Source organism: Chinchilla lanigera, unplaced genomic scaffold (assembly GCF_000276665.1).
Source record: "Chinchilla lanigera isolate Chin_1 unplaced genomic scaffold, ChiLan1.0 scaffold00010, whole genome shotgun sequence".
NCBI lineage: Eukaryota > Metazoa > Chordata > Mammalia > Rodentia > Chinchillidae > Chinchilla > Chinchilla lanigera.
This window is the reverse complement of record NW_004955411.1, coordinates 27,509,028-27,536,086: the sequence shown is the minus strand read 5'-3', so window position 1 is coordinate 27,536,086 and position 27,059 is coordinate 27,509,028. Positions and strand designations below refer to the sequence as shown.

Below are 27,059 nucleotides of genomic sequence, written 5' to 3'. Positions count from 1 at the left end.
TCGTGAGTTCGGTTCCCGGTACCGGAGAAAAACAGAAAAACCAAAAAACAAACAAACAAACAGAATATAACAAAAATTATACCAACAAAAAGATATGTTAAATATTTTCAATGGAAAATATCAAAATCATTAAGAATTTTGTATTGAGTCAGGATACCATCCAATTTATCAGTGAAAGAAAATAAGCAAGTATGTGCCCTTAATTACAAGAAGAAAATTAAGAAGACCAAAGAAAGTCTGGCATCAAGTAACCACTCTTCAAATATCAGCTATAATACTTTTCATTTTGTTTTTCAAAAGTACCTGCACAGTACTCATCAGAGAAAATTCAGCTTTATGTGAATTTATTATTAAGCAATAGAATATGAATAAATAAAAGGAGCACAAAAAATCACTTAGAATTTTTCTCTTCTAGCTCATTATAAAAGATATAATACATTGTAAACCACTGTAAACCACTGAGATGTTTTCCTCCTAACTGTGTTTGGTTACTCTTTGTTGGACCTCCTTCTATTATCCCTTGTCCTTATCTTCCCCAGACTCCTCTGCAACTATGAAATCCACTTCTTAGCTTCCACAGATAAATGACAGTAAGATTTTCAGTAAAAAAATGATAATAAATCTTCTTAATGAATCAATTTAAGAAAGACTATTTTTAAATGTACATAAATAATATATAAGGGAGTGAGTAGATATAAATTATAAAATTTATATCATGATATGTGAAAATTCCTGAATTTCTTGTTACATATGCATCAGTACACAATATAAAACTGGAATGTAATAAAACAAATAGACCAGTAACCACAAAACCCATTACAAAGTCTTGTAAGGGACTCTTCAGAAAATAAAAATTAAACATTGTAGCATTCACACTTTTAACCTAAATAAGACAAATGACTTCATGATACCATAGATAGTTTCATGTACAACAAATATTTTAAAGTCTGCTCCTCTCTTTTATTTAATTATTATTTTAAAGAGTAAAGAAAGGATAACATAGTAATAGTGGGGCTTACCGAGTTACAGACAAAGTGGTAGGAAATTATCAATAGTTGTTATCTACAATTATCAATATTGTTATCTACAAGATAGTTTCTCAGGAAAACAAATAGACAACTAATAATGAGTTACAGACAAAAGTGGCAGGAGATTATCAATGGTTGTTGTACTGTACTTTAGCATCTTCAAAGTGGTTTGTAAAGAAAATAAATAGAGCTATACAGGAGTGAGCAATTGAATAATCATTGACTATTCTCAATGGTTGTTGTAGGAAACACAAAGTAATAAACATACATGTTCCTCTCTTTTAAATGAAGTTTATATAACTCTGATATAAGAAAATCATAAAGTGGGTCTGGGGATTTAGCTCAGCGGCAAAAGCGCCTGCCTGGCAAGCGCAAGGTCGTGAGTTCAGTTCCTGGTACCGGAGAAAAACAAAAAAACAAAAAAAAAAAAAGAAAATCATAAAGTATTATAACTTTGAAGTATTCACTACTAAATATAGCAAAATATATATTATATAGTGCTATAACAAAATATAGCAATTCATTGAAATATTTTTCAATTATGACCAAGACTAGTGTAACATTGGAATATGAACATATTATCATGATATATTATTAACATAAATGTGTAAGTGAAACTAGCTAAATTTAATAATGTTCTAAAAATTACTGATAATAAAAAAGACCAAAATATCTGTTTAGTGCCTATTTCTTAAAAATAATTTATTGGAAAATTAGGAATAAAAGCATTTTCAAGCAGAATTCTAGTGCCATAGCTAATAGTAAAGGAAAATACTATTAAATAAGTAAAGCAGGCTCAAAGATTAAAGTTCTCATCAATTTCAAAGAATAAAATAGGTAAAAGTAATTAAAAATCAATAAAGCATGAAAATATGGCTAATAATAATTAATTATAGATCTCTTAAATATAGGAATATGTATATTAAGTTACTCATGGTAAGGATAGCATTCTAAGATCCTTTTCTATATTCATGGCATAAAAACATAAAATCACAACAGTCAGTCTCCATAAACTATTTAGTGTATTCACAAACATAGCATGCAGGTCAATTTTAACGTTACATTATTACTCTCTTTTAACATTTTTTGTTGTTTTCTTAACATTTCATGAGAATTATATTGGAAAGTAAAGAGGAAGCAAATCTTTCACAGTATTAATGAGAATACCTATAGAATTATATATTATTCTAAGTATTTACACTATAAAACCAATACTAAACTTCATTTTAAAAGGAGTATGAGTATTGAAAGGGCAGGTTAAAGATGAAAAATAGTGTATGTTAGAATGTATGTTAGAGAATTTTATGCTTTCTTTCTTCAGCTTCTGTTTTTCTTTATAGCTGACTTATAGACATCATAAGCAGCCCTTCTAAAGGATCTTTCCAGTCCTCGACTTAAACTTGCCAGCTGACGTATGGGCACCAGCCCATCTTTCCAGCAAGAAGCTGACCATGGTCAGGCACCTCCAAGCAGAATGAAGAACCAATATTCTCATGTCCTAACTTTTAAAAAGCTGTATTTGTTTTCTCAGAACATGTTTTTTGCTTTCATTTATCCTAAAGTGCTTCAAGATACATGTTTTTCAGTTACTTACGGAAATTTTGTGAAAACAAAGTATAATGATGGAAAGAAATCATAAGGCTTTTAGGACCTTATTATTACTTATTATTTTACTAACCAACATGACTGAAATATTGAATCTTATAATTATAAAATAATTTAATATTCATCATTGTTAGAAAATAAAATATATTGAAGTGCTAACTTAATCCGACATGTTTTATAAATTTCGAAGAAATGCAGTGTAAAAATTATAGCAGTATACATAAAGGATTCATTTATAAGGCATTTATCTGTATTATTTGCCAACTGTACTAAGTCTAGTGTGATTAGGACTTGTAAAGGTTGATCACTATTTGTTTTTATTATTGCTTATACTATCCAGAGCCTATAGATAACTGCAATAGTGTAATTTCAACTTATTCCTTTTAATAAATATCGATGGAGTCTAAATTACATTTTAGCCATTCTGAAATCATCATCAGTTACCTTTCTCCAACATAAATTAAGGAAGTTTCATAAACGTTTGTAGCAAAGCTTTGATCTCAAAAGGAGAAAAAAATCATATATTTAAGGGAATTAGTTAACAATAAGTTTATTAGCATTTTCAGTGCATTTCAGTGAGTTATACTTTCTAAATCCCTCAGGAAAAAATACAATCTAAATTGTGTATGCTCAAAATAAATTACCAATGCACAGACATAAGAAAAGACCAACAAACAATAAATAAGTATAAATAATAAAGATTGATGTCATTATTCCACTGAGAAAATGCTATTCTTTTTTTCAGCCTCTGCCATTCCAACACACGTAGAGCTTTAACTACTGTAGAGCTAAGAACTATCTTGCCATTGTCTGACTTGTAGTCTTTCAATTTCCTTGTATTCATGGTGGCTTTTAAAGTCTGCATTCTGCCTTCCTTAATTAGCATTCACATCAGAAACCCATGGTGCACTATAGGTTATCACAATGGGAATGAGAGTGGCAAGAATAAAAAAGTGAAAAGCCTAGCAGCTGCCGTCAACACAGCTTAATGTTTTCAAAAAAGGCAACACTAAAGACGCCTGATTGGTGAGAATCAAAACCACGGATGAAGAGTGTCTCCGCATGGGCTCACGTATTGTGCGTCTGCCTGGAAAACAAACCTCATCTCAGTATCCTGAGACATTATTAAGGGTGAATATTCACATGGACTTCCCAGACAGAAAATGAATAACTATTGTAGACTGGGGCTTAGATGTTAAACAACATAATAGTGCAGCAAGCCTGTTGAGTAATACTTTATTTTACTAAGTTTTCACAAACCAGGTTTATTATTTATATTCTTTACAGAATTCAAGTATATTCCGGGAGAATTTAGAAAACTATTTTTCTTTTTGTCTTATTTTTTCTTTTTTTCTTACCTTTTTTATTTTTTGCAAGCCTATTAAGCAGTAGCATCCTTTTTATGATTTTCATATGCGTCAATCCTTTAGGAAATTATGCACGGATCATCATATTATTAGTTGCTGCAGAATGTGTTTGCCTTCTTTCAGAATAACTTCAGGGAATTTGTATAATGTACAACAGAAAAAAAGTACTAAGCTTCTCTTAGCTAGAATTATCATTCCACAAAAAGTTTCTATTTTTGCTTTATTCCTAGAGAAAATCTGCTATGATTTATGACAGTGGGAAGAAAGACTTGGTCCCCCAGTGGTAATATATAGTCACCTAAAATTGTACTTAACTTTTTAAAAATAATAAAGTTGATCTTAACCTTCAAAAAGAAAAGGATAAGAGTTTTGCTAGTTGTGCTACTCATCAATACTTCAGGAAGGTACTTGCTGATATCAAAGGGTTTAAAGGAGGATCTGACTAAGTGATTATCACTCACGCTTGTGTAGAGAAAACGTTGTCATATTTTCGTAAAACCCGCTGTGATGTTAAACTCCCCACTTGTTAAACTCCCCACTCAAATGATTGAATTATAATTTGAGATGGGAGATCTTCGATGTTTACAATATTTCTGCTGATATTGGTATTTTGGTCATTAAAGTTTTCATTAGCTTAATTCACAGCTGAAGAGCAAAGGGGGAGGGGGAGAGGCAAAGCTCAGATCAATCAAGTGCACCATTCACTGCTGTTCCAGGAAAAGATTTGATGGGAAAGGAGACTGCACCTATTAGCTAATTCTTAAGCTGCAGTTCCTCTCTGAGTGTAATTTATTATCTTTTTACATGCATAGTCAAGATTTGACTGCAGAAAAGTTATTGCTAACATCTCCTCTCACACGTGCCTAAATAGAGATCACTGTGTGGGAACACCAGCAAACCCTCCTCCCAGTTTTTAACTTTTAAATTCTTGTACATTTCTCAATAGATTTTTACCTCACCTAATGCACTCCAAGAAACTCAATATCTATTTTTTAATCTTGCCATCTCTTTTTTTCTGTTTTCTACATACAACGCCTTTTAAAGTAGACTCTAGCAATCAACCCCCATGCTGCAGTGCCTATAAACAAACTGCACCTCATTTGCTTAACACAGTTCTTGACCCACATGTGTATTGACTCTTTGTAGCATAATCTGGCACATTTTTTCTTTTACATATTTGCACTGTAAGTATGGGTTTCAAAAAAAGACTGAAGTATCCAAGAAAACAACCTCTGGCCTCCTTGAGCGGAAAAGTACTGAAATTATAAACAGATTCGAAATACAGAAAAAAGAAACAGGTACAGTGAAGTCTGAATTGAAGAAAGTGTTTTGATGCACATTGAATTTGAAATTGGACATCAAGGGTGACTATGTTCAAAGAGCTGGTGCAAATTTATATCTGAATCTCAGTTCAAAGTCAGCTTGAATTTAAATTGTATATGGCCCTGTTATGATAACATCTTCACAAAGGAGAAGGCTAAGGGAAAAATACATTCCTAAAGTAATTTGCTAGTGGTTGAGCTGAACATACCATTCAGATTTCTCTATAGTCTCTTCTACATAAAACAATCTATGGTTCTTAATAAAAGTCTTCAATGAAAATGTATAATTGACAAAAATGCTAGTGATAAAAAAATATAAGAACAAATTGAAACTAACAAAATGTTCATCATGATGGCAAATTTACAGTACATTTCATAAAGATGGACCAAGGAAGTAAGGGTGTATTTGTGGCTGGCCATTTATAAGGCTTTAAAAATTAAGACTATAGGATTTTTTAAAATTATACAGATTGTCAGATCAAAATTCATACTTTTTTCTCTACTTTTTCCGTCTTTCTTTACCAACACCTACCATTTTACGCTTACCTAGCTAAGAAAATAAGAAATAAAATACATTACAAATAGAACACATTGGGCTGTAAGGTTAAGAATGCAAGGGAGAAGTATAATACAAGTGTAGTGTGTGAAATACAAGGAACACGTAGTGAGAAAAGCATAGTGCCTTTGAACCAACTGGCTGCAGAATGGCATACAAGGAGAATTTTGTGTGAATGAGCCCCTCTCATCTCACATGTAAGTGGTGTTTACATTTGCCTATCTATTACATCTGTGAATTGTTGTGATCTTATTATTTCCACAAGGCTTAAAACTGCTTATAATTGCTGTACACGTGGCTAAGAATGAAAATCTGATTCTCTGTGGAGCTGTAGTGTCTGGATTTCCGAGTCCAAACGCTGTGCAGCTCTCTGAGCAGAACTACATGCTGCACAGCACTTCTGCAACAATGGAAAGAACCGAATCAGAATGAAAACTTATTGAAGTAGCAGATTTAAAGCCCTGGAAATCTGCTATTGTTGGTATTATGGAAGAATTGCAGAACCATTTAGAGGATGATTTGGTCACTTCTCTCTTTTGTACTAGGAACCCTCCTACTGTCACTGGGAGTTTGCTCCAGATAAGCCTCTGTGTCTGACTGTGATGAAAAAAGAAGAGAAAAGAAAAGTAAAGAAAAGAAAAGAAAAGTTTTACCAAGCCTAAGCAAGTAAACTGGATACCCTAGTGCACAACCTTCTAAAGTGTGCTAGAAAATTAAAAAAAACACTAAATTGTAGGTGCAGATATGTCTGTTAAATCCATTGACCAACTAGCACCAAATACCTTCCCTGAGAGCAAATGCTTTCCTGAAAAAGTAAATGTATAGTTCCATCGCACAGTTATTTGCATACTAAAGTGCTCCTAGTCAGGGAGAGAAAGAACATGTACAGTGACATTTAAATGCTAGTAATCTTTTGATGGACGAAAATCAATTATTATACAGAAGCAGCGCAGTGGGAAGCACTCAACATATTTAGCTAGGAGTGAAAAAATCTATTTAAAACCAAAAATGCAGAAGGAAAAAAGCATTCTGTATACAAACTTAAATAAATAGTCATTCTGCTAATGATTATTCTCCTAGCTAGTGGACACATAGCAAAAATGACAGCAGGATCGTGTTATAAACAAAAGGTATTGCATATTCTTTTAGAGGTCTTTCTGACTTCATCAGAATTAGTGTTTTGTTATTATTTTGGCAATCTGAAACCAGTATTTTTAATAACTTTTATAAATTAATAAAATTTTTAGAACTAAAAACATTTTAAAGTTGCTAATTTTATCCCCATTAAGAAGAGTAAACACAGCCAGACATGGTGGCACATGCCTATAATCCCAGCACTTTGGAAGCTGAGGCAGGAGGATCACTGCAAGTTCAAGACCAGCCTGGGCTACAAAGTGCACTCAAGGCCAGTCTGAACTGCATAGCGAAACCCTGTCTCAAAAAGACAAAAAAAAAAAAAATAGTAAACACAGAAAATTCAAGGGAATTTTAACAACTGACTTTGAAATTCAGAGTTCAGCCAGGTGATATGGAGACACAGTGTGAGGTGGGGCCTCAACAGACCAGAGTTTTACTTGCAGAATTACAAAAGAGGCTGCGTACATCTGCAGACTTATGATATCTTCAGTCTTGCTTCAAAACAAAAAGTTAATTAAACCATTCAGTGTTTTCTAAAATGCATACGCTCTGTGACACAACTCTGTGTTATATTCATCTGCACAACACGTTGGCTCTAAAGTATGCTGTTAAAATGGAGTACAAACACTCATGATCAGCTCAGTCCTTAATCTCAATTCTAAACAGAAAAAGTGAGATGAGCTCCAACCTTCTTGTATTTGCTTAGGGGAATGTGAGATTACAATTTAGAGAAGCTCATAGAAATCTGAGTACTAAATTAAGAGAATACAGAAATAGGGAGCCCAGGCAGGGCCTGGGTTACGACTCAGCAGCCCCACCGCCTGCCTGAAAAACGTGAGGCCCTGAGCTTGATTCCCGGCACCCAGAAAGAAAATAGTGGACAAAAAGCCCCCCCCCCCAAAAAAAAAAAAAAAAAAAAATGAGGAAGCTCAACACGTGCAAGTGAGTGCAGCTACATACTGGCCTCCATAGAGGAGAATGTCTAGGGATTGCAGGGCACAGCACATCGCAGTGTGCCAGCAAACGTGGAACTGCTGGAGGACAAAGAAGGAAAGGGTATTAAATCAAGACGCTGTTATTCATAAACTGCAGTTGCTAGGCTCTTCCATAGAGGGGCGCTGGAAGTTTCACATTACAGTGTGAGTAGCTCAGGTCGCCCCAACAGATCCGTGAAAACCTGCTTCTCCACTTCCAGCTGTGTGAACATGAGTAGGTGACTTAGACAATCTAGACATCGGATTTTTCACCGTTGATATGGACACCAGTATCTACCTCAAAAAGTAATTATAAATATTAAATAAATGCATGGAAAGTGTCTTTTTATGTCCATCACATAACAGACATACGATAGATGTCTGCTGTTATTATTTCTGATCCACGTATGCTGGATTAAACTGAGCAGACCAATGTTCCTGCCACAGTCATCATGATTATCTTTCAGTTTTATGAACTTCCCGTGATCTTTCCTTCTTTAGTGACTTTGCATATGGTATTTTGTCTGTCTGCCATTCCCCTTTCTTGCCTTAGCTATCCCCTTCTCAGACTTTGGATATCAACTATCTATTCTTCCACCTGGAGTCGTAACCTGTGACATACACTCCAGACCGACAGTGTAGCTCGCTGTCACTCTGTAACATACACTATTTGCTATTCTTTTACATCCTAATCACATAGAGTGCATGTGTGTGTGGCAACATGTACCTGCATGTGTGAGATTTTCTAAAGTTCAGTATGGGCAAAACCTATGTCTATTTTGTTCATCAAACACAATTTCTAAGTCAAGCACAATGCTACGTACTTGTAGTCGCAGCATTCTAAATGGCTAAAGCAGGAGAATCACAAGTTCAAACCAAGCCTATGCAATGAAGCAACTTAGTATAAAATTTGGTTATTGGCCTTGTATAACTCCACGTTGAACGGAAAAACAGACATACACACGTTTTGGAAATGTAAAAAAAATCTGGTGATCCTTACTCTGCAAGCACTGGGAAGACACAGCTAGAATAAAAGCTCCTCTGAGAAAATGTTCAGTGATGTTTGCAAAACTAATACACCCAAGAAATAATTAATAAAAGATTAGCACAATATTAATTCTGAATCATATACGGTACTGGAAGATACTATCATATCTCAGAAATGGAGAACACCTTGCAAAGAAAGAGAATAAGGCATACACAATCACAGCACTGGGCTGGGGATTTAGCTCAGCAGCACAGCGCCTGCCTGGCAAGTGGGAGGTTGTGAGTTCGGTTCCTAGTACCAGAAAAAAAAAAAAAAAAAAAAAAAACCAAAACCAAAACGAAACAAAACACAATCACAGGACTAAGCTGTTCTAGTTCAATTAGAACACAGGCTTCCCATAAGGGAGATGATAACAAAGTTGGGAGAAGTTAAGAACGAAAAGGTCAAGGCAGGAAAATGTGTGCTTTGTAATGGTGAACAACGGATTACCTAACAATCTGTAAACGCAGGAAAAGAGAAAACTGCCAGAATTAATATTTTATAGGTAGGACTTGAATGGATTGGAAAAGGATAAGGCAGGAGGGATTGCTACCTGATTGCTTCAACAGTCCTAATGAGAGATAATGATATTAAGGACGCAGTGTCAGTGGACAAGGAAGATGTGTTATTGTCTTGTGAGGATATTTTCTTTTATTTTAGACAGAGTCTCGTGACCTAGTTCAGGGTGATCTGGAACCCTCAGCAATTTTCCTGCCTCAGCCTCCAGTGCTAGGACTACAGGCCTATGCCACCACCTTCAGTTAAAGACATTTTGACTCAAAAACAGGGCTGAGCTAGTGGGCACAGGGGTGATCTTTGAAAAGACAGATTACCTAAAATTCAGTTAAAGGGAATATTGATACTGATATTGGATATGATATTTTGATGTCTTTAGCATGGGAATGATTTCAAAAGTTCATAACTTCTACTACTGCTATCTCATGATTACCAGCTTTGTTTCACTATTAAAGCCTTTAACTCGACTTGTTTTATTCTGACATGTCTATAATTGTGATATCCATTTTTGTTACTAAAAAGGCATGTATATGAATCCTTCCTGACTTGACTTTTCACTGTAAATCACATTTAGGTATCATTTAAATGCCAAGTTGTTTTTGTGATTTCTTCTGGACACTAATCTCTCATTCTTCTGCCTTCTTGAGGAGGCATAAGAATGGGTGCTGATAAGCTTATTCTATGCGTAGAAAGTATTGACTAATATAAAAACTCCTACCTTACTCTAAAATGGAAATTCTCTTCAATAAATGGCATAAGTGACCATTACTTTGTAACCTAATTATACTGCATAATTACAACAGAGGTAATAACATGTACTTTACCGGTGTTAATTTAATTCTGTCATTAGTGAAAATATTTCTGGCTTAAAAATACACCGGCCCTTTGATTTCATATGTCAGATTGGAAAAATAAAAGTGATTCTCCAAATTGAAACAATGAACTAGAAAGCAAAGCTAGAGTAAAATTATCTGGAAAAATACTGAAAATTGAAGAATGTATCCACTGAAAGAAATTTGCAGAAAAAGAGCAAAAATCAAGTTCATGTTTGTGTTCTCATTTAAACATATACATATAGATAAATACCTATCTATATATCTATATCTGTATCTGTATCTATATTTTTATCTGTATCTGTAGCTATATCTACCTATATTTATATATCTAAAATCTCAGCATGTCTATGCACTTTTTAAATTTTACTACTCACAATTTTTTAATGTCAACTGTATTTGTAGAAAGTACAGATTTCCAGTAATCCATGAAGCTGAAATATTAATCAGTGTAAACCTCCAGACATTAATATAATTTACATCATTGAATATTGAAAAATTAAAACTGCGTCTAACTTAGCACTGACCTGTCTGTTTAACAGTAACCACTAATAACTGTAAAATACGTAACAGTGTGTTAATTAGTGTAGTCATTATAATTTCTTTTATATCCATTTCTATGTATATCTATATTTATCTCAAAATAATGGAAAATATATATACTTACCAAAATGGTGGTAACAATGAGAGATCGATTAGACAACGAATCTGTGATATTAGCTGGCTTTCCCTTTTGACTTTCTGTCATATTCAGGCCACTGGCTGGATCCCAAGTTCCAATCTATAAAACAGCATATGTACTTTGTAAATTGTCCATCGGGCACTGGAGAAAGAGTACTGCAAGAGAAAGTTAAGCTCGCCAACACTTATTATTCACTGCTGCTGTGTTACCTGCTGTCATTAAAGGCTGTTTGTTTTAAGCATGATTCACTGCTCTGTGAAGTGCGGCCAGTGAAGTGTGACATTAAAGAACAAAATGATCCACTGCACGGCTATAGCTAGTGTGGGAGCGTAATTTTCCATTCAAACTTTCATTCCCCAAGATAAACAACATTTGATGATACCTTGATAGCTGGCTAGAAACTCATGAATAGGGTATATCTTTTAGTGTAATAGATCTATCTCATCTTATTATAAAGTTAGTGCACCATATTATTCAGAAAAAGCTAAAAAAAAAAAAAAAAAAGACACAGCAAAATGTGAGGATCCAGGATACATTAATAGGTAAAGAAAGGCAGGCTGAAGGGAAGAATTTACTGGTATTCTAGATAATCCCCACTAGGAAAGAAATTATACCCAGAATTATCTTTGGGGCTTTTAAAAGCATACCTCTGTAGCTTTTAACATACTCCCGGGAAAGACAGCACAATCTCACCTACATTATCCATTGCAATATTCCTTCCTGGATGCTATTTATGAATTTTAATTAAACCATACACTCCTTCTACTCAGAACATAAAGTATGCAGTATGCATAGTTTTATGCAGAGTGAACATAATGTATGAGATGACACACCTGAGGCTCTGGGTAGACACTGTCAAAGAATGGATAGATGAAGTGGTTTGTTGACACCTACACTCTTGCATTAACCTATAAATGCTTATCACTGAAGGAGAACAGGGAAAGAAGATGTGGGATCGATAGATCTTGTTCTACTCTTTCTCAGATAAGGGCATCATTAATAATGCAATGTATCGCCTACACTCCCTTAGCCATAATAAAACTTATTTTTCTTAAGAAAAAGAGAATTATCAATTTATCATTAAAATAAATCTGCCTATAAAAATTAAATTGTTTAACAGTAATTTTTTTCTCTTATGTCAAAAAGGTTTAAAAATTCCATAACAAAATAATAGGAGAATAATGATAGTTAGTGCACTGAATATTGTTCTCTCCAAAGTAGTTATGCAGAATACAAGATATTAGCATTAAAATTGCTGTAATTGATATTAGCACAAACCTATCTTTTCAGTGAGCTAAGAGTCACTAATAGTATAACTGACTTGCATTTTTTTCCCTTTTCCCTTCTGTCCTTTCCCCTTTCATTCATCCTAGATCCTTTTTCCTTTTGAACAATATCTCCCCATTTCACCATATCTATTGTATGTTACAGACCTTATTTACTCTTTCAGGTCTCACAGCAGGGAGACAATATGATGTTTACACATGTGAGTCTGATTTAGTTCACTTCTGAGCATGGTCTCAAGTTACATTCGTTTACCTATAAAAGTTTCAAATTTATCTTTCTTTATGGCTGAGTAGTACTCCATTGTGTAAAAATGCATCTTTTTTTTATCCATTCCTCGGTTGATGGGCATTTGAGTTGTTTCCAAGATTTAGCTATGACAAATTGTGCTGCTGTAATCATGGTGCACATTTTTCACTGTATTGTGATGTTTTTAATTCTGCTGGAAGGATACTCAGAAGGGGAATAGCTGGGTCAAATAGGACCTCTAATTTTAGCTTTTCAAGGAATCTCCATACTGATCCCCACAATGGGTGCACCAGTCTGCACTCCCACCAACAGTAAAGGATGATTCTTTCTTTGTCATAACCTGTCCAGCATTTGTTATTGGTTGATTTTTTTTTATGATAGCCATTTGCAGTGGATTGATAACCAGTGGTTAACTTATAACCCCCAGCTGAACTGAGTAAGCATGGTGCTGGGTGTAGGAGGCCCACCTGGGGACTGTTACCAGCAGCATAAGAGGCAGAACTGGAGAAGAAAAAAGGCTTTTGGGAACTGAGAGGCTGTTGGGAGCTGGTAGAAGCTGTCAGATGATGTTGATTCTCTTGGAGGAGCTTGGTTGTTTTCATCCTCCGAGGAACTTGGGATCTTGTGGCACTGAGAATAGCTTTGCTTCACTTTGGGGGAACTCTGGTCCTCACTTTGAGCATCGCTTCCTGGCTCCGAAGGGGAAGGTGGTGCACTGCCTGTCTCTGGGATAAGCCTGCTTCGTTCGGTTTCCTGTTAAGAACTCAGCCATCTTGATCATCGGAGGAGCTCGGGACCTCACTGTTGCTGAGGATGTCTGTGGTACTTCTCGGGGGAGCTCTGGTTCTTACTTTGCACATTGCTTCCTGACTCCAGTGCAGATCCCTCAGCCTGCTAGCACAGACCCTTCATCCTGCTGGCACAGACTTCCTGGATTCCATGACTGACCTTTGGGTCTTTGCAACACAGATCCGTGAAACAGGCCTGCACGAGATAATTGTTATGGGCTCTAGGCCTCCAACTGGACTCATGGGAGGCATTGTTACGGGTTCTAGGTCTTAAGGTCGACTCATGCAGGACATTATTGTGTGATCCAGGCCCTCAGCTGGATTCTTCGTTTATAGTGTGTGGACAGATTTCCTGCACTCTCTTTATATGATTCTTTGGGTGACTATTATAAATAATCATATAAAATATGTGTTCTGTATTATGGTGTTTCACCTTGCAAAATAAGCCCAAAACCAACACTCCATTCTTTCTGGGGTGAGATAAAATCTCGTTGTTGTTTTAATTTGCATTTCTCAAATGACCAATGATGTTAAACATTTTTACAAATGGCATTACTTCATCTGAGAAATGTGTATTCATTTCAGATGCCAATTTTGGATTGGGTCTTTGAATTTGGAGGGGGTCTTATTTTTTTCAATTCTTTATATGTTCTAGATAAAAGTCCTTTGTCTGAGGGGAAACTGTCTAAAATTTTTTCCTACTCTGTGGATTGTTTTTTCACTTTGTTTGTGATCTCTTTTGATATGCAAACACTTTTTAATAAGGTGAGATCCCAATTGTTGATTCTTGAAATATCTCCCATGCAGTCTGGGTGTTGTTCATGAATTCTGCCTACACTTATGTCTTCAAGATTTCTACCTGCTTTCCCTTCCAGTAGACTTAGTGTTTCGGTTTTAATGTTTAGATCTTTGATCCATTCTGACTTTAGTTTGGTGCATGGTGATAGAAATGGGTCTAGTTTTAATGATTGGCATATAGAGGGCCCATTTTTGCAGCACCATTTATTGAAGAGGCTCTTTCTTGCAGTGAATATGTTTGGTCCCTCTGTCAAATATAAGGTAACTGACTTTGTAGTTGTGTATGCATCTTCCAATTTTAGCAGTAAAAATGATTTAAGCTGGGTACCCAAATTTGCTAACAAAGACTTCATTAGTATTACACTAATATCCTTACAAAAATTAAGGTCCCTTTACTTTTCTTATATCTCATTACATCTATTTTTTGATAACTTTGTCATTTGCATGAATTTTCCTAATATAATATTAAGATATATTCCCTTTAATTGAAGCATAAAAGTAGATATTAGTCATTGCTGCTTTTTCAAAAAATGCATTGACTTTATAAGAGACTCAATATTAATGTCTTTTTTTAGTGAGGCCTTAAAATTCTTTTGTCTCATTTTCTCATGTTGAGTTAATTTTCTTCCTACCATTAAAAACTATGTTTCTGATATTTGTGTCAAGCAACTAAAAAGTCAAATAATTTAGTGAGGAAAAAAAGAAATGTTTTCTTTCTTTTTCCATTCACATTAAAATACCCAATGGACAACTAAATTCTTTATCATAGATCATGATTATCACAATGTCCTAAATAGAGTCTGATTCAGATAAATCAGGAAAAAGAAATCTTAGAGACAGGGAAGGAAGTTCAATGTACTAAATCGTTGGGCAGAAGTAAAATTTGTCTATAAGAAGGGAGGCAGTTTATAAATTCCATAAAATCTCAAGGTTAGACTTTTCTTCTGTCCACCTTTTTTTAAGTATGAAATGGCGGCCACATTCCTGGCCTAACTCTCTGTGTGTAACTTTGAGGCTTGAGACTACATGTCCTAGAGCAGGTACTTTTTTATTGTTGCTTTTCACTAGTAAAATTTGCCAAGCACAATACATTTATTTGTCATGACTTGATATATCCCATTTTGATAACATCAAGGTACTATAAATGAAATTAGGTATGGTGATGCCTCCACTCTTTTTTTGCCTAGGGTTACTTTGGCTCTCTAGGTCATTTTTGTTTCCATATGGATATTAGGGGTTGTTTTTGTTTTTCTTTTTTAGCTCTGTGAAAAATGTCATTGCAATTTTGATGAGGATTGCAATGACTCTATAGATCGCTGTGTTTAGTAAGATCATTTTAAAAATATTAATTCTACCAATTTGTGAACATGGGAAGACTTTCCATCTGCTAGTATCTTCTTCAATTTCTTCAAGATTCTGTAATATTTATTGTAGATGTCTTTTACCTCCTTGGTTAGGATGATCCATAGGTATTTTGTTTTTTGAACCTATTGTGAATAGAAATGTTTCCCAAACGTCTTTCTTGGTTAGTTCATTTTTGGTGAATGAAAAACACTGACGTTTTCATGTTGCCTTTGACCCTTCATTGCAATCATTATAACAATCATCAATTTAATCTTATTTATACATGTATTGTGGGAATTTCCTCCTAGTGTTAAAACATTAGTCAAATTCATACTTTTATTGACCACATAAAGTGAACATTATCTGAACAAACTATGCTTTAACTATCACTGTCACATAAGGCTTTGCTACACATTGGTCTTGCATTTTATTATTTTAAAACGGATGTCTAGAATTAGAACTACCGAGCACAAATAATGAGTTGTTAAGACTATTAATGTATGTTGCCAAATAGCTCTCTAGAATCATTGTTCTGCTTGTTATCTTCTCTATTATAGTTCATGGTAGTTCTCATAAGACAATTGTCCCTCTAACAATGCATGTTTTATTTATAATAACTGATTTGCATAATTCAGTGATATTTAAGTGTTTATGATAGTTATGTCTTTATTTCTAGTGTTTTTATTGATATAAAATAACCTTTTCAATTCCAATAAAATCTTTTTGCCTAAACTTTTAATATCTATTATTCATCATGCTCCCCTTGCTTAATTATCTGTGAATTTGCATTTGCTGACAAATCATTAAACTTTCACTTCCATCATATTCCTTTATTTTATGGGTCCTCTCTTTTTTAATTTTGTTTTTGTTTGTTTCTGTTTTTGAGACAGGGTCTAGCTACGTAGTTCAGGCTGGCCTAAAACTCTCTACGTAGTCTAGGCTGACTTCTAACTCAGGCCAATCATCCTGCCTCAGCCTCCTAAGTGCTAGGATTCAATGTATGCACCACCATGCCTGGCCATTTGTGAGTTTCCTTGTAACAGCTCATCAAGGGATATCTTAATGTGCTTTTTTCTCCCATGAATACTATATTTAGCCTTGCTCCTTTCACATTATTTGTTCTTTGCTATTTCTTTTCCATTCCTCAAATTTTGGTGGACTATTTTTCTGTGATAACTTTGATGGTAAGTCTACTAATATATATCTTACTTTTGTTTAAAATTTTATTATCACAGGCCTTTTCTGCATCTATTGAGAGGATCATATATATTTTGTCCTTGGTCCTATTAATGTGGTATATACAAAAATCCTTACAGAGTACTGGAATAGAAGTTCTTTATCTAGACCTGATTAGAGCCATCTATGACAAAACAACAGGCAACATCATACTAAAATGCTCAAAAACTGAAAGCTTTCACTCTAAAATCAGAACAAGACTGTCCACTATAACTACTCTTATTCGAAATAGTCTAGAAACATCAGCCAGAGAAATTAGACAAGAGAAAGAAATAAAAGGAATAAGGATAGGAAGGGAAGAGGTTAAATTATCATTATTTGCCCGTGACATATTACCTGACATAGAAGACCCCAAAAACTCCACCAAGAGATTCCTAGATTTAATAACCAAATTCAGTAGCACAGCAGGACACAAAGTCCATGCTTAAAAAAAAATAGTATTTTGCATACAAATAACAAACTCACTGAGAGAGAAATTGGGGAATTAACAGCTTTCACAATAGCATCAAGAAAAATGAAATACTTAAGAATCAATGTAATGAAGCAAGTAAAACGTCTTCACATTGAAAACTACAGTACTCTGAAAAAAGAGATTGAAGCAGATATCAGAAAATAGAAAGATATCCCTTGTTCTTGGATAGGAAGAACCAATATAGTGAAGATGATCACACTTCAAAGATGGTAATACAGATTTAATACAATCCTGATCAAAATACCAATAACATACTTTGTACAACCAGACAAACAATCCTAGGGTTGAAAGTTCTTTCCTATTGATTGAATACACCCCTGGGGACTGTTTATTTCTTTAATAATTAGTAAACCCATACGTTCTGATACTTTCCAAAGCAGGTTTCTCCAGCCAGTGTGGGACATGAATAATGAGTTCAGAAATATTTTTGCCAAAACAGAAACATTGCTCTGTGTTGGTGGGAATTTAGAGACTTTATTCATCGTCCCTCTACTGCTTCAAATGTTAAATATTGAAATAACAGAGATAGTTAATTTCATTAATGTCCAGTAATCATTGACATCAAATTTTAGTGGCTTTGTAGTTCCATTGAGCTAAATGTTAAAATGAGAGCACTGAAGTATTGGAACCTAATTTTTCAAAGTCAAACGGTAAATATTTCTTAGCAAGGCCTATATGCTGCTTGCCAGTGAAAATTCGTAGAACGGTGCAATTGACTGGGAACTGGACTGTCTTGTACACTAGCTAGTGGGCTTATATGAACAGAATAAACAGCATTTCAGTGGCCAGTTTCCTGCAAGCAGCCACCAGTTTCCTCAGCGTCTGGATTTCATCATTTGAGAGTTAGAGAGCTAATATAAGGAAAATAAGTAAACATATAATCATGAAATGGAATGACTCATGCAAATACATGTTTTTCACATTTGGGATTCTTATTTTTGTAGGGTAAATTCAACCATAATAGTAATTTTAAAATTAAGAGACCATTAGTGGTTTTATTTTTAAAGTAAAATTTAAATCAACAAATTAAAAGTTCTCAAGTAAAACAAAATGGTAACATTCAAGTGAAGACCATTTCGTAGGACAAAACTATACTCATCTGTTTGGAATTGAAGTTCACTCAGTGCTTTGTCTTTGTATTTAATACACATGTTTTAATTCACAGTTAGTAATTAAAAGAATGAAGTCAATATTTGCTATTCTCTGATGAAGCAAAACAAGAAATCTTGTGAGCCAAAACAAAAAACTGTGTCTTCACACAGACAAACATGACAACAAACATTATTCAAACTGGTCTTCTTAAGGATTTTACATCTTGAAGGTTTAAAATTAGGAGTTCTAAACCCACTGTCAAACAAAAATGGTAGTATAGCTCCGAAAAGAGTGTACGATGAATTTTACGTAATAGTCAGATAAATTAAATGGTTACTAACATCACCAAAAAATATATTACAGCCTCGGATATATTTTTTGCTTTTTAAAAAACAAGTAACACGTTTCTGACTGGCTTAGCAATTACTGGCTAACATCACCGCTAACATTGCTTTCCTACAAGCAAGGAAAAGAAATCTCAGCGCCTGGGAAAGTTGGTTGCTGTTGCCATGGGGACTGGGGTATATGTATCAAAAGCCATTAAGAGCGGAGGATAAAAATTGCTGTGCATTAGGTATCTAGAATATTATAAAAGAAATATCTCTCACCTATCTCTGGGAGATTTTCAGATTTAGATAAATTTTGAAAACTGTAAGTTGTATTCAGATACCTTTCTGATATAGAGTTAATGAGTACAGGATACTACAGGCAAGAAAATGTTTAATAATAAAGATTTCTATAGAAATTATGAACTTTTTCATTAAAATAGCTCTATAAAATTCTTCAAAAATCACTTTGAAAACCTTCTTTAGTCCTGAACATATATGCTTATGAATTCAGGCAGGGAGGACTTTACTACTAATTGTTCTCCTCTTCATACATTATCAAAATATTTCAGTCCCAGAAAAAAGTCTATGCTTTATTAAGATTTGTTTATGAACCGGTAGATATAAATATAAGGAGTGACTATTTAGAAAACAATTAGAAGTTGGAATGAAACTTCATTTGAAATTTATGACAAATTGAAAAGTTTTATTTTTTCATTGATTTATTTATCTGCCTGTTTATTTGGGTTTTTTGAGATTGGTCTTACATGTAGTTCAGGCTGACCGTGAACTAACTATGTGGCCCAGGCTGTCCTGGAACTCATGCTGGTCCTCTTGTCTGAGCCTCTGGAATGCTGGAAATATATTCGTGCATCACCACATGTGGCTAGACAAATTTAAATATTTCTAAGGCTTGCACTGATGTATGATAATGCTTTTTATTATGCACAAGTGTTATTTATATATTCTCATCATTGAATATTATTTAAAACATACATTTATGGATTTTACATGTATTCATATATTAAATAATTTATAAAAGCACAGTATAGAAATCAATTAATCTATATTACTTGCCTAATTTTTGGACACTTTTCATTTTAAAAGTTTTCCCTAAGGATTGACAAATTAAAGGGCTAAAATTTTATTATGAAATTATGCTGAAGCAAACACTTGCAGTCCCCTTAGTACTACTACTACTGGCCATAGAAATGTATTGGAGTTAACCTTATATTTTTCCACAACTACTTTAAAATCATAGAGTTTACCCTTGTGGTAAGGATTATTAGTCACTTTCTATTTAAAAGATAGAGAATTGCACTGTTCACTGTATTTTAATACAAATATCAAGTTCATTGCAACATCCACAAAATAATCAGAACAGATAGAAAACAACTAGAGAAAATATAGTAAGGTACATGAGAAAATTTTCATTTATAACTCAACTTAGAAACAAATATTATTTGTGTTCACAAATTCACTGGAATTATGAATCAAATGTAATAGTAAGAGAATGTTTTTGGGGGGGTGGAAACACATGAAGTGACTATAATAGCGCAGGACACTGTAAGACAATTTAATCATGTCGTAGGACTGTTATTTTATTCAATTACTGCATTGTAGTTCCTTGTAATAATCTTTTACGTGCGAATCATTTTCCCAAAAAGTCCCCTAAGGAACTCACCTTGCAAGGGGAACGCACCATTCTCATGTGATGACTCACTCAGTACAACCCTATTTTGTGCAAAAACATTTCCAATTATTTTTGATGTAAGCTGAACCCTTTTGAAGTTATACTTGAACCATCTTTGGAATGTTTTGGTAACATACTATGCCCTTGGACATATGTTTTGTTTCATGTGAAACTGATCTTTTCTAAGCCCATAGCTAACCTTCAGAGAACTATGTAAGTAAAGCTACACCATTTCCAGAGATGATCACATCGTGGTTACATATTCCACAAAAATTCCTCGCATTTTATTGTCAGTTTGAAGACTGTTTTATATTTTTTCAGAGATCAATTTTAGTTACCTTTATTATTTCTACTATTTGCTTTTCTCCCTCTAAAACCGTTTAATATTTCCACTGGCAGAGAATACACAAATGAAAAATGGCCTGACCAGGTATGACAATAAAATTTTTACACAGAACCTATGGATCGACTATTGCAGAAGACAAATCATAGCCTTTGCATTAATCTGCACAAAATAATCAGATCTTTCCTCCAACTGCCAGCTTCCTTATGTTTTGCTGTCCTTCCTACTCAGGATCAATCAAGAGAAAGTCAAACATGGCCTCCACACCCATCACCCAAATTGCTGCAGTTCTAATTGACCACCTCTGGTTTCCTGTAGGTGTGGCCTTTCCTTGTTCCACTATAAAATTTCTTTACTTCCCTGTCTTTGTTTGAATCTCTGCCCAGTGCAGTTGATAGTGTTTGGTTCCCTTCCTGCAGTAAACTTTGAATAATAACTTTTACTTGTTCTCGTCTGGGCACATTTTATTTATTTGCATACCACAAACTTATAAGAAGAAAAAAGAGAAAGTCTATAAATAGAGTAATGATGACTTTTACTCTTTGACGTAACAGCGGAGGGTCAGACGTTTTACGCCACACTGTTCGGTGCCAGATGCATTGCACATCTTTGCAAGCTCCGACTTTGGTGTGCAGTCTTCCCCCACATTCTAAAACACAGTATTTCCTTAAAGTTTTCACCCCTAAGCCCTGCCCACTATTTCCTTGCCTAGTGATTTTCTGTTCCAACATCAGAGGTGTGAATTAAAGCTGGAAAGAGTACATTACCTCTTCTACAGTGCTGGAAAGTAGCTCAGTAGCAGACACTTGAACAAGCATCCTGTGTGAAGTATCGCTCATGAGTCTCTGAGCCTTCATTCATTCAGCAGTCAGTCAATAGTTCTTGAGGACGTACTTCGTGTTAGACATTTTGCTAGGCCTTTAATGCGCAGTAGTAGGAAGGGGGAATTTTTTTTCTTCATCTAAAGACTTGTATTCTGGCTAAGGAGATACCTTCTTTTTTTTAAAGTACACTTGAATATATATAGTTACATATTTTGATATGAACCACTAGGAAATTTCAAAGTACTATAAGAAAGGTAAATTTGATTATAAGTAGAATTTTCCTTTTCTTTGTTTTTTTTTTTTTTGGTACTGGGAATCAAACTCAGGACCTTGCACTTGCCAGGCAGGCCCTTATGCCACTGTGCTATATCCCCGGCCCTTAAATTTGATTATATACTAAGAGAAAGCCTGCCTCCTGAAGACATATTTAAGGTGAAACCTCTTGGATGATTTTTCCAGGCAAAGAGGATGAGAATGGAATTCTAGGCTAAGAAAATACTTGGTCAAATTATTGGAAAACTGTGTTCTGTGAAGAAATGGAAAATGGCTAGTGTAGCTGAAATATAGAAAGTATCCAAGAAGGTGATCAGAGGCCAGCAATGCTTTGGAATCATACTTGTATTTTATTCAAAATTCAATTGGAGTCGATGGAAGTGTTTAAACAGAGGAATGTCGTGGACAGATTTGCTTTGAAAAACATCACACTGGCTGTTGTTGTTTACTACTTTGCCTTCTAACTACTTCAATTCACCTTGAAAAAAAAAATACTACCAGTGCCTCACTAGTCCTTGAACTAACGGTTTTGCTGAAGGTTTTGTCAACGCTTTACTGTTTTCTGTCACTGATTATCCACATCCTACTGCTCTTTAGAATAGTTCTAAATTCTTGGCCTCATACCACAGTCATTTCCAGTTATAGTGTCTTCCCAGGCAGTCTGGAGCTCCCCAGGCTATTCTGAGCTTGGATTCACATAATTTATTAATACATTGTGATAGCTTGACCTGACATCCGTGTTATGACTATAATCTAGCACTTTAGCTGTATATCCCATTTACATCTCCCATATATGTGTGTTCATGTTTGTGTATACACATAAAATAATAAAGTCACATCTTATGCAGTAACATTCCTCACATTATCAACTCCTTCTGGAACGACTCAACGTAAATTAATCAATAATTTTGCATTATTCAGTGTCAAATTTTGTGTTCCCCATCCACAGTGACTTTGTACATTTGTCAGAAATATTCATTCCCTATTCAATGGAATTCTAATGTCTTTACTATTTTCTGTTTTGATTCCAAAATAAGACTTCAGTGTTTTTTGTTTTGATTCCAAGAGAACACTGGGCCCATGATGATACAAGGAAATCACTACTTGTATGCTGTTGTGTTGAAATTTGAGCAGTGGTGAATTGGCTGTTCCAAAATAAGGTAATGACATCCAGAGTAAAGAATGAGATCATGGTCTTAGAAGGTGACTAAACAATATCACTATCAAATCTAGCTTTGTATACAAACAAGAGTTGTCCTCTCAGACACAAAGTAATTCAGCAGTGACTGGCTCTTGAATGTTTTGGACTTTCCATGTACTTGACAAAAGGTACAGTCTGAACCCTCCTAAGAAGGAAGTGATAAACCTAGCATCTTGAGTCATTAATTGGTTCTGAGGTATTTATCCCAGTTTGGGTGACACTATAAAGTATCTGTGCTTCTCTCCTGGTCATGTGAGTCATCACTCGAATATGCTGTTATCTCGAAAGCTAAAAGAGCCATTCTTCTGACTCAACTTCCTTATTCAATTCTCAGCTGTGATTAATGCTCTATGTTTAGCTACTAGGTGGAACATATTTTATGATCTTTGAGGCACTTATCATAGTCAAATAGAATTTTTCTTAAATTGTTATTAAAATATTTATCTGTAATTTCCAATTAATCTAGCTAAAAACATATAAATGTATCCAATACAAGGGTAAGCAAACTTATACTGAAATGTTTTTAATGTAAGTGCATACCCAAAGTCCATGCCTGTATTTTATTCCAATCCCTTAAAACAGAATAAAGTAAAATAATTCAGTGTGAAATTTGACATTCATGTTCATACATCATTTACTTCATGTACATTAATTCAGATATTTCACTTGACTGTGAAACAATAATAAAACCAAATTTGCATATTTAATTCTTTTGGGGACCAGCTCCTAATAGACGAGATTATAAACTGAATCTATAAAGACCTCTATTAAACCAAATACTTTCTAATTACTATATCAAACATTAAGATTATATGCATTTGTAGGTATACAGGATACTTAAAATTGTACACATTCAAAAATAATGAGAAAATAAACTATTTAAAGTGTCTTAAGATATCTGTGTCCTGTCTATTATTAACTGTGGTATAATAATTTAAGGTTTTTTAGTTTAAACTTACTCGATAAAGCCACTCAGTAATAGTGAAATGTGGCCATAGCATAGATTAATTCCTTATTCATTAGGAAATATTTCCTTTAACAATTAAGGGAAAAAAAAAAAAAAAAAAAACAACAGAATGACTCAAGTACCTTTTCCAGGCCTTCTTCTTTAAGACTGATCACATCCAAATCAAAATCTGTTCGTAAGCCGTTGGTTTTATTGAAAGTTATTCTGCCTGTGAGGCCTTCCCAATGAGCCTATGGAAAAACAAAACAAAAACCCCACAAGATTAGTAAGCAGGTACACACGGACTATAAAATGCTTTCCAACCATCACTAGAAAAAGTATTTACACTACTTTTCATGAATTTGAATTGCTATAGATTTTTAAAGATATTTTAACTTTCTCTGAAATTTAAAGAAATATTTTTGTAAATAATCCTGGTTTCAGTATTAAATCTATTGGAAACTTTTCATGTTACACAGTTCATTTTAAGCAGCATAGAATATTGGGTCCTCCAAGTTAAGTATCTAGATTTCTTTTTAAATATAAAAAGCTTCCAAAATTAGTTCAAAAGTTATATGTTTTCTCTTATTTTTCATTCGGAAATAACTTAGACAAATATTTTAAATGATGTAATGAAAACTCACATATCTAGTGTTTCAAATAATGTACACCAAGACTGAAAAGAAATGAATCCCAAAACATAAAGGGTAATATTTCAATATGATTACAAATGAATACTATTATAATAACGGATCTTAGCCTGAATGTGGCTCACCAGTACTTATCTGCTGGAATACCAAATAGTTTTAATTAATTATAAATGAATTTTTTTATTTTAAAGAGAATAATAAAAAAGAACAATAGCAAAATACCAACAACATAGACAAAAACAAAACAAAGCAACAACAATAAAAATGATACAGGGTTTCAGAACAAGATGATAGGAGTTAACAGTGGCTGTTATAATACATATTGTTATCTTCAGCAAAGTTGCTCAGATTACCAAATGTAAGAACTACATATTATAACATGTCTTCCTGAAAGTTTAACATATGTCAACTGGTTTAGAAAGGAAAAACAGTTCTATCCAATTTCCTCAAAAGAAAATTTTAAGGTGGTTCACAAAATTGTTTAATAGTATGAAAGAAGAGAGGTTGATCAAAACATACAATAATAGGACAGTGGAATAGTAACACAAATCTGGGTTAGAAACACTAAAAAATGTTCACCAGATAGAACTAATAAAATTCTATCAGAAGTTCCATGTTGAACTTTCCAGCTGCTTAAGCAGTGAAGAAAATAGTATTCAAGGTCCATTGTTTAACACACCAGCTGCTCAAGAGATACAGCTTTTCCTGGTAGTCAGACCTAACAGAAATTTCTCTTGGTTGTCAGAAGGGGAACGCTATGGGCTTCTTAATTACATCCTACAATGAATAGAATGGGGAATGTCTAATTCCATGGTCTCAGCGTTCAAGTGCTCAGTCCAGAAAAATCTGTTCTTCAACTAATCTGTCTTTGGAATGTGTTTGTAACTCCCCCATGTTCAGTTTTAAACTAGAATTAAATGTACAGTATATAACAGCCATAAAATTCATATTCTTCAAAAAGTATAAATTTACCTAAGCATTTGAGAAGAACTAGACAAGTGAAATTCATAGCTATTCTTTGACAAGGATCTAGGAATTCTTATTTATGGCCCAGTTATTTTCCTTTTTATTTTTATGATGAATAATATCAGATGAATAGATGAGTTATGCTAAGCCATTAATGAAAAATCTTATATGGTAATCATATTGGTGATTTTCATAACAAAAATTAAGGCTGAGTTAAACTTTTCTTGAAGAGTATGCTAAGCAAAAAAGAACTTTCATTCATAATACAACAGAAAGAAAATACATATGTTTGGGCTTATGAATAATCTTAAAGGGTTTTGCACTCTATATTCTTCAGGTGTACTTGGCTTATAATTATAATAGATACAATAAGAAATTGTATATGGTCATAAGAATGACTGCATCAAAGAACATGAAGTACATTTTTCACTTACATAACTAGACATCATCCTTCAAGAACATAGATATAAATAACTACATATTAAGCCTCAAATATTGGGTATAATTTAAGTGTGATACAGATAGCATGCATGTCAAGAATGTATTTTATATTTTATTGGCTAAAACATAAAAATTCTTTAAACATCTATATGGATAAATAAGTGAAAATTAACACAGATTAAAATTCAGAAAGATAAAAAGTAATAATATCATAAATCAATATATCATATGTCACAAGCATTCACATTTTTGGAACAGTATAGATATTTTTATAAATTTCCCATTTACTTATAATGAAACTAAAAACATATTATTGTGCTTGGAAGGAAAAAGGAAAGCTTAATTTAAAATATAAAAGTGAAATGTCACCTGCTAGAAATTGCAATCATCTCACTTTATTCGGTTCAAGACAAAAGCAGAGAGGCTGGGTTTGCTCTGACTCACCTCCTTAATTAGGCTCATGAAACGGGTCCCAAAGCGCCAGGGCTTGTGCCGATTGCACTGCAAGGAACTCACTGTCATCTGGGGAAACTGCTGGACAGCCACAGACACAACGTGCACAGCATCGTACATTAGAGCAGCATCCGTCTGAAGGCAGAGGGAAAGGAAGGAGACACTCAGTACACACGTAGAACCTGGGCTAGGGGATACGGAGGTGGACAGACGGATGGGCTGAGACAAGTTATTAACCAGTTTTAATTTAAATGGAGAAAACATTTTTTCCAACATGTTATGCTTCACTTTCTTAACAAAGATGTGGTAATTAAATTACTACATGAACTCCATTAGAATATTTGTACCACCTACCCTTTATGTGCACAGTAATAAACCAATTACACATGGTGCCAGAGTCCCTGCTGGTTGGAAGTACATAAAGACCCTCTTTATTTCCCTTTTTCACTTTCTGTTTGTATCTTACCTTGTCTCAATTTGAGCACTCTCTCTCACTCTCTCTCTCTCTCTCTTAAGAGTGACTATACTTGCCAATGTTTTGTATGTTTGTATAACTCAGATATAGTATGTAGAAGAAAATAAGTAAAAATAAGTACGCAGTCCCTTTTATAGGGAGAAGAGAAACTTTAAAAG

The 27,059-nt window shown here is 34.1% G+C and overlaps 1 protein-coding gene across 4 annotated transcripts in view; it reads right to left on the bottom strand.

The window, feature by feature from the left end:
* Window positions 1-27,059, bottom strand: part of Grik2 (glutamate receptor, ionotropic, kainate 2) — a 663,290-nt gene that overhangs the window by 223,417 nt on the left and 412,814 nt on the right. For all 4 annotated transcript variants that reach the window (XM_005377815.1, XM_013510935.1, XM_005377816.2 and 1 more), the window contains 3 exons: window positions 26,418-26,561; window positions 24,060-24,167; window positions 11,033-11,146 (listed from right to left, as the gene is read on the bottom strand). In XM_005377815.1, the coding sequence (XP_005377872.1) occupies window positions 11,033-11,146; window positions 24,060-24,167; window positions 26,418-26,561 (366 nt within the window). The remainder of the gene's footprint in view (window positions 1-11,032; window positions 11,147-24,059; window positions 24,168-26,417; window positions 26,562-27,059) is intronic.